The sequence below is a fragment of the Trichosurus vulpecula genome, chromosome 9 (genome assembly GCF_011100635.1).
Source record: "Trichosurus vulpecula isolate mTriVul1 chromosome 9, mTriVul1.pri, whole genome shotgun sequence".
Classification (NCBI taxonomy): Eukaryota; Metazoa; Chordata; class Mammalia; order Diprotodontia; family Phalangeridae; genus Trichosurus; species Trichosurus vulpecula.
The window spans coordinates 202,331,359-202,340,766 of NC_050581.1; the positions used below are offsets into that span (position 1 = coordinate 202,331,359).

Genomic DNA, 9,408 nt, shown 5'->3' on the forward strand with positions numbered 1-9,408 from the left:
GCCTCTTCATTCTTCAATGACATTTCCACCGATAAAATCCTGTGAGTTTCTGATGTGAAGCCACTGGGACGCTGATGACCAGGGCTTCCTTTTCCTTTTCCTTCCTTTCTCAGGATACTCTGTTGCTCAGCGAGGCTGGCCTGCCCGACGTGTAGCAGCAAGTTGGCGTTTGGTGGGGATGACTGGCTCCTCCAAAGGTACTGCCGCCCCAGGTGGTGGCTGTGAGGGCTGGGCTAGAAGCAAGACTGGTTGTCTGGGGCATCGGGTAAGGGCAGACCAAATCAGAAGGTTGTTTTTAAAAGTGGTTAGGGATTGAGATTCTGTTACATTGGGAAGGACTGTCACAATCTGCTAGACACGGAGAGAAACAAGAATGGTTCTTTGGTGACTACGGATTGTAGTGAGGTCGAAGGACCTTCCACTGACCTTCCTTATACAGGCAAACTACCAGGAAACACTATTGCCCTTCACTGCCTCCACTTCCTGGCCCTCCCTCATGATCCAGGCTCTTCACATCTGGCTTCCAGCTCCACCATTCAACTGAAACCATCTGCAGTGATCTCATAATCACAGAATCTGGTGGGCATCTTTTCTCAGGTCTCACTCTTCTTGGCCCCTCTGGAGCACTGGATACTGTGGACTCCCCCTTTCCTCCTAAATACGCTCCCCCTCCTGGGTTTTGGTGACGCTGCTTTGTCTCCAATTAAGGAATGATCAAAGAATTTATTAAGTCCCCAACACATACCAGACAAGAGTGCTAGGCACCGGAGATACAAACAGTAATAAGCCATCCAAAATATGAAAAAAGTTATCTTAAAAATGTTTACATTCTATAGGGTGAAGCCCCATGTATACATGCAAATATATAAAGTAGCACTGTATAACATATTTTATATGTGTCTAGAGAATAAATAAAATAGATGGTAATTTGGAAGGCAGATATGAGAAACTGGGGGTAGGGAGGAAGATACTCTTTTCACCTTTTTTCTTGCAAAAAAAATACATTTCATCACAAAAAGTTAATTTTGCCAGGTCAGAGAGTGTATGAAATGGAACAATTCCATTCCTGAAAAGCTGGGTTTAATGACAAACAGAGGTGTTGTATTTGGTTTTACAGGTGAACAGTGAGTCATTAATAGCAATTCAGGGGACTAACATTCTCTTTAATTTGCCATTCTGCCTCCCATCTCCTTTGTGGGGCAATTGGGCTGGGTCAATATAGAAAGCCTTCAGCTACTTTGAGGACAGGGCTAAGGTCTTTCCTGCTACTCCATTACTGAATCTGCTTTTGGGCAAAACCATTGAATACCAGCAGCTTAAAGTAAGTGTTCAATGGACCAGTCCACCTATGAAGCACAACATGTCCAGGCAGCAGACAGTCGTTAAAGCCACACAGACTTCATTGTACAAAAGTAACTTAGATGTTTCATTCTGGAAATAAACTTGAATGAAGAAAACCCTAAAGGCGTGATGTGGCAGGAAACAAACAACAATCACCACCAGGAAAAAGAAACTATTGATATGAGCTCGGAACTCTTGGTGTGTAAACACGCCAGGCCGGAGTCTTTTTGTGAGCTGCATGATGACAACCAACTGAATCACGGAGAGGACCAAGACCGTCACCATGATAATGCTGATCATGCAGTAATTGATGACAACCACCGATGTGTGTCTGAGTTCTTCGTAGAACTGAAAACAGAGATGCTGAGAGGGGTCTGTGTGGGTGCCATACTGGAACAGAAAAATCAGGGAGAAAATGAGCATTCCCATCAGCCAGATGGCAACACTCAAGGCTATTGCATGGAACTTCTGTAATTCCTGCAATGGGAGCTTTTTAAAATAAATGAGTAAGCGTAGGACGATGATGGTCACATAGAAAACAAAAGTGAAGTACATATGGATATATACTATGCTACTGATGACCCGGCAGGTGAACCATCCAAACTTCCACTCCAACAGAAAGTAGTAACTGAGGCGGAATGGAAGACTGACCAGCAGGATGGAATGTAGCACAATGATGTTGGCGATGAGGATGGTGATGATGGACTGGGAATTCCTCTGCAACAAGACACGGGACATTATGATGGTACCAGCTGTACCTCCTAACAAGACTATGCTGTAGAGTGTGGCCAAAACCTTCCTGCAGTGGTCATCACAATGGGCTGGGCTTTCCGCGGCTCCATTGGAGACACTGGGCTGGATAGTTATGTTGTATATCTCCATGTTTTCTCCTAAAGGAATACCCAAAGAAATTTTTAAAAATATTAATATCCAATTCTGAAAAAACAAATAAACAGACAAACAAAAACAAACTGTAGGAGTTTGAATTAAGTAATGCTAGTACAAATCTAGTTGCAGGTAGCTCTTGATTTTCTAAAATATTTGAGGGGATCAAAGCATGGATAATACAGACTATGGATTTTCCAAAGATGAAGTTTATTTGTGGGCGTGAACACAGAGAATGGAATTTCTAAGTCAACCCCCTCCACATACACACACTCCCTAACTTTTTTGGTCCTAGCACTTTCTCTGGATCAACCTCACTGTTGGTGGATAGTCCATATTTTTAAAAGACTATTTAAATTATACAGACTTGTTTTCTATATATTTTTTTAACCCCAAGCTGTGATTTCATCAATATAAGCACATCCTGATATGGAAATCTCTGTATTTGAACCTGGTTTCCTGATTCAGGTCCAGTCCTCTCTTCATACCATGCTACTACCTCTATCCCAAAAAACTGTCATTAAAATTATGTCATGTACAAAATAATATAACACACGAAAAGAACATTTTAGGCTGAAAAGTAAAAATTTAATTATGTGGCCTAATTATCTCTTCTGTACAGGAATGATGGGTAAAATCTAACAACTGAGGGAACAAAGCTTTGAACTGCCAAGCATATTGATTTAGTAAGCACTGAATGCCAATTACATAAAAAATTGGGACTACACCTCCTCAGTTTGGCATTGGACCCCAAATACAGGGAGAGACAGATTTTTATACATTAAAAGAAAACAACTAGGAGTAAAGCCAAGATGGTGGAGAGAAGGCAGGGACTTGCCTGAGCTCTCCCCAAAACCCTCCAATGACATTTAAATAATGCCCTAAAACAAATTCTGGAGTGGCAGAACCCACAAAAGGACAGGGTGAAACAATTTTCCAGCCCAAGACAACTTGGAAGTTCAACAAAAAGCTCTGATGCATCACAGTGAGAGTGGAGCACAGTCCAGCAGAGGATACTCCATTGCAGATTGGGCCCCAGTAGACCAGGAGCAGGCCTTGGGAGCCGCTGAATCAGCAGCATCAGTGGCTGCTACCAAAGCTCTCAGCCCACAGATGGCAAAGAGGTCGAACAACTGATCAGAAGGAAGTTACAGGGGTCTCTTTGCTTCAGGGGGCAAGACTCCATCGCTTTGCCCATATGTGGATCTGGGTTGCAGTACTGGGTAGCAGTCTCAGGGCAAGGAGGAGCACTAGGGCACCAGAGTTTGTGGAGCAGGATCCTCATTACACCTCCAGGGAAGAAAAGAATGCTTGTAGTCACACTCAGACCAGAGCACAGGCCAAAAGAATAGTAAACACACCTCTCCTTAGATCATAACACCTTGGAAGAACTGAAAATTTATAGATCCTTAGAAGTATCTCTGAAAACAGCTGCACAAAACCCCTGAACCTTGGGACAATTCACCCTCCACCCTGGAAGCAGAACCCTACTTTAACAAAGAGTTAAAGGTCAAGAAATAGGCGGAAAAAATGAGCAAACAGAAAAAAAGCATTCTGACCACAGAAAGTTACTATGATGACAAGGAAGAACAAAACATACACCCTTAAAAAGACAGCAAATTCAAAAGCCTCCAAGGAAAACATGAATTGGTCTCAGGCCATGGAAGAGCTCAAAAAGGATTTTAAAAATCAATAAGAGAGGTAGAAGAAAAACTGGGAAGAGAAATGAGAATGACGCAAGAAAATTGTGGAAAAAGAGTCAAAATCTTGGTAAAGTAGGCACAAAAAACTGAAGAAAATAGCACCTTAAAAAACAGAATAGGCCAATTGGGAGAAGAGGTACAAAAATCCAGTGAGGAGAAGAATGCCTTGAAAAGCAGAATTGGCCAAATGGAAAAGGAGGTACAAAACCTCACTGAAGAAAATAGTTCCTTAAAAATTAGAATTGAGCAAGTCAAAAGTAATGACTCTATAAGACATCAAAAAAACCCAATAAAACAGAACCAAAAGAATGAAAAAATAGAAGACAGTGTGAAATATCTCACTGGACAAACAACTGACTTGAACAATAGATCCAGGAGAGATAATTTTAAAATTACTGGACTACCTGAAAGCCATTCAAAAAAAGTGCCTAGACATCATCTTTCAAGAAATTATTAAGGAAAATTACCCCGATATTCTAGAACCAGAAATTAAAATAGAAATTGAAAGAGTCCACCAATCACCTCCTGAAAGAAGATTACCAAATGAAAACTCTCAGGAATATTATAGCTAAATTCTAGATCTCCCAGGTTAAGAAGAAAATATTGCACACAGCTAAAAAGAAACAATTTGAATATCATGAAGCCACAATCAGGGTAACTAAAGATTTAGAAGCTTCTACATTAAAGGATAGGAGGGCTTCTGGGGGAAAAAGGATATTCAATGACATAGAGGACTTTCAAACATTCCTGGTAAAAAGATCAGAGCTGAATAAAAAATCTGACTTTCAAATACAAGAAGAAAAAGAAGCATAAAAAGGTAAATAGGAAAGAAAAATCATAAAGGATTCAATAACGTTAAACTGTTTATATTCCTACATGGAAAAATGATAGTTATAACTCCTAAAAACTTTTTCATTGTGAGGACAGTTAGGAGGAGTATATATAGACAAAAATCAGAGTTTGAGTTGACTGTGATGGTATGATTATCTAAAAAAATAAAATTAAGGGATGAGAAGAAAAATGCACTGGGAGAAGGGGAAAGGGAGAGGTAGAAAGAGATAAATTATCTGACATAAAAGAGGCACAGAAGAAATTTTACAATGCAGGGGAAAATGAGGCAAGTGGGGAGGGGAGCACATGAACCTTACTCTCAACTGAATTGGCTGAAAGGGGGAATAACATACATATTCAGTTGAGTGTAGAAATCTATCTTTCCATATAGGAAAGTAAGAAGGGAAGGGGATAAGAGAAAGAAAGGGGAAGCTGATAGAAGGGAAGGCAGTTTGGGGGAGGCAAAAGTCAAAATCAAAACACTTTTGAGAAAGGACGGAGTAAAAGGAGAGATAGAGAGTAGGAAAAACGGGGCAAAATAGGATGGAGGGAAATACATAGTTGCTAACCATTAATGCAGAAAAAAAAATTTACAGTGAGTTACTCTGACAAAGACTTCATTTCTCAAACATTATAGAGAACTGAGTCAAGTTTATAGAAGTAAGAGCCATTGATTGATAAATCATCAAAAGATATGAACTGGCAGTTTTCATAAAAGTAATCAAAGCTATCTATAGCTTTATATATCTATAAAAATGCTCTAAATCGCTATTGATGAGATAAATGCAAATTAAAATAAATGTAAATTACAACAACTCTGAACTACTACCTCATACCTATCAGATTGGCTAATATGATAGAAAAGGAAAATGACAAACGTTGGAGGTGATGTGGGAAAATTAAAACACTAACGTACTATTGGTGAAGTTGTATACTGATTCAACCATTCTGGAGAGCAATTTGGAACTATGCCCAAAGGTCTATAAAACCCTTTGACTTAGCAATACCACTACTAGGTCTGTATCTCAAAGAGTTAAAAAAAAGGAAAGGGACTTATGTGTACAAAAACATTTATAGCAGTTCTCTTAATGGTGGCAAAAAATTGTAAATTGAGAGGGTGTCCATCAATTGGAGAATGGCTGAACAAGTTGTCGTATATGATTGTAATGGAGAAGGATGCTCTCAGGAAAACCTGGAAAAACTTACATGAACTGATGCCAGGAGAACCTTGTACACAGTAACAGCAACATCATATGATGATCTACTGTGAATAACTTAGCTATTCTCAGCAATACAATGAACCAAGACAATTCTGTAGGACTTGGAATGAAAGGCGCTATCCATCTCCAGTGAAAGAACGGGAGAGCCTGAATGCAGATCAAATATACTTTTTCTTCACTTTCTTTATTTTTCCTGGAATTTTTGTCTGTGTTCTCTTTCATAGAATGGCTTATGTGGAAATGTGTTTCACATGACTACACATGAGTAAACTATGTTAAATTGCTTGTTTTATCAATGAGGTGAGGCAGAGAAGGGAGAGAATTTGGAACTCAAAATTTGAAAATAAATATTAAAATTGTTTTTACATGCAATTAGGAAAAATGAAATATTAAATAATTAAAAAAGATTTTCACTTTTAGGGATTCAAAAAAAAAGGAAAGGAAATGCTTTGAATCCTGTAGAGGATGGAGGTATCTGCCATCCAACAACCAAAGAGTCTTCCCAGAGCATTTCCTTTGTTCCTTACAATAGGAGACCGACTCTCAGGAACACAAATGAAAGACTCTTCCCTCCAGGAGCTTACAATATGTTTGGTGAACTAGAATCCAACCCCTACTGATAATGACTGCCATAGGGCCTTCTCTGGTTGGGACCAAATTTTATGTCCTAGACCAGGGACTGGGTGTTTTTTGGAATCCCAAGTAGAGAGAGACAAGTGTAAACTGGAGTCACTCCATGAGACTTCCTAGAGAAGATGGAGGGATGTATGAAGAGTAAGAGAATGGGGCAGAAGAGTGAAGACAGCTACAGGGAAGATGGGCTTGGTGCAGGATGATGCCTTGTGTCATGGAGTCCTGAGGAAGGTGATGGGGTCACCCTGTAGGACTAAAGCACCAGGTGGAAGGTGTCACCCCATGAGCCACCAGGAAGCCACTGCGGATTTTGGACTGCTTTTCCACCTCTTCCATATCATAGCTTCGTGTGTGTGTGTGACATGTGTGTGTGTGACACATGCGCACAATACCCTTTACCATGGGACGTTAGCTGAGTCCTCTTCAGGCTATAGGGATGTTGAAGGTGAGGAACATTGATGAGACTTCCCTCCTCAGACTTCCCCAAGCACTTAGCAAGCTCCTCTACATTCTGGTTCACTTGTAATATTTGAGCACATCTCCTCATTCTATGTTTGAGGGCATGGAGCCTGTCTGAATGGTCTGTGTATCTCGCTAAGCTCCTAACACCGTGTACACTTGTTCAGGTACCATGCAGGTATTTAATGAATGTTGAAATGATATGCCTGGGCAAATGATCACAGCTTCTTCACCGCGGAACAAAGGTGTGCTACGGAATTTCTCCTTGACTCCGCGGCCTTCCTCCCACTAGAGGGCAGACAAATACATTACGAATTCTTGTTAGGAAGCCGCTGGCAAGCGCAAAGGAACCAAAAGACACTTCTCTAGAACTAGAGAATTCTCGTAACTAAAGTCAGAGCGCCAAGAGTTTAATGGTCCCTCAGCCAGTGAAAACCTAATTTCAGGAAGTCACCGCCTTCCTCTTGGTGTGTCTGTGTCTACCTGCCCCACCCTCCAGCCCAGAGATGATCAAATACCACCACCAAAGGTGATACGAGCCTCTTATTTCTCCCCAAAGGAGAACCAAGTCTCCTTCTGGCATAGGCAAACCGGACCGTTGGTCCTCACCCACTCCATCCCCTCCCCCATCCTGGGGAGCTGTGATGCCAGACTGGCAGTGTCCTTGGCTTTCCTGATGTTGGACACATTTTGCATATAACCCTGGGACTGTGACAGACTGTCGTGCCAAGGGTAAACCACAGAAACATTGTATAGCATGAGGCACACAAAAGAATCTGATTCTGGGTGTAAAAAGATCTAATCAAGCAACCAACCTAGAAGTTATTTGAAAATTGATTGTGTGAAAAATTAAACATAGCTGGTCTGGTGAGGTCAATTTTAAAAAGAGAATGGCCCTGCACATGACTGCATTCCCAACTTTTCATAACACGGTTGAGATCCTATGATTTCATTTTCTCCTTTTTCCTTTCAGAATGACCCTGAGAGTAAATGTCACGTACAAGTACCATTTCCTGATTGCTCAGTGGTTTAAAGTAGAGTCAGATTAGTTGTGTGTGTGTGTGTGTATGTGTGTGTGTGTGTGTGTGTGTGTGTGCACGTGCAAAGGAGGCATGTCTGTGTGAGTTAATATAAGGTGGGGACATGTGTGTGAATGTAAGGGAGCATGTGTGAGTATAATGGGGAACATTGTGTAAGCGCCTGTGTGAGTGTAATGGAGCATATATGTATTTAAGTGTATGTTTGAGTATAAGGAGGAACATGTGTGTGAGTGTGTGACTATAGAAGGGCAGGTGTGAGTACATGCATGTAAGGGGGCATGTATGTTTTAGTGTGTATGTGAGATATGGGGAGCAGTGTGTGTGTGTGTGTGTGAGAGAGAGAGAGAGAGAGAGAGAGGAAGGGAGGGGGCATGTCTGTGAATATATTTGTCAATATAAGGTGGGGGCATGTGTGTGAATGTAGGGGGTATGTGTGTGACTATAATGGGAAGCATGTGTGTAATAAAGCATATGTGAGTTTAAGTATATGTTTGAGTATAAGGGGGAACATGTGTAAAGGGGCATGTCTGTGAGTGTGTAAATGTAGGGGGCAGGGGTGTGAGTATGAGTGTGTTAGGGGGCACATGTTTGAGTGTGTATGTGAGTATATGGAGAGCAGTGTTCGAAAAGAGAGTGAGAGAGTGTGTAAGGAAGGGAAGGGGCATATGTGTGTCAGGAAGTGGTGGGGCATGTGAGTGTGTGCGACAGTGTAAGGAAGGGGGCCGTGTGCTTGGGAGAGGTTGGGGGGTGGCTCTAAGCCTTGCTCATCTATCTGCACAGCGCACCCCAGCCTTACCCCCAACGCGAAGGCTCCAGCTAGCCTGACGTCCTTCCTTCCTGTCAAACCCAGTACCAACCTCTGCCAGGAGCCCAGAGCCTGCCCAGCCTGCAGGACCAAACCCAGTCTTGTGCCTCGGTCTCCCTCCTGACATTCTCCCCTCCGGACTTACTTCTCACCCAGATGCCAAGCCACGATCTCCAATTAAGGGCTTTGCGCCGTCCCTTCCCTCCCAGGATGGGCTCCAAGGTGCAGGTGGCCTCACAGGAAACTGAAGAGGCGGGGAGAGGCCAAGTGGAACTGCTGAGATGGACTACCCAGATAAGGGTCAGCAGGGCTGGCCTCGGGCGGATGGGCTGCACCGCAGCTGGTCCCGCCTGGTGCCCGGAAACCCTCAGCCACCCTCCCTTCACCGACCCAGCGGCAGCACAAGAACGAGCGAGTGCTTCCTGCCCCCCTCCGTCTCTCTGCCCAAGCAGGGTTTGGGGGGCTTCCCTCTGCTCCCAGCCTGCTTGTCC

The 9,408-nt window shown here is 42.5% G+C and overlaps 1 protein-coding gene across 1 annotated transcript; it reads right to left on the bottom strand.

Moving 5' to 3' along the window:
* Positions 1–1,329: 1,329 nt before the first annotated feature.
* LOC118830752 (probable G-protein coupled receptor 141) lies at positions 1,330–9,157 on the bottom strand. The gene is made up of 2 exons (XM_036737660.1): positions 9,063–9,157; positions 1,330–2,231 (listed from the first exon to the last, which is right to left on the bottom strand). Exon 2 carries the CDS (start codon positions 2,221–2,223, stop codon positions 1,330–1,332), a length of 894 nt encoding a protein of 297 aa, XP_036593555.1. The 5' UTR covers positions 2,224–2,231; positions 9,063–9,157.
* Positions 9,158–9,408: the final 251 nt, after the last annotated feature.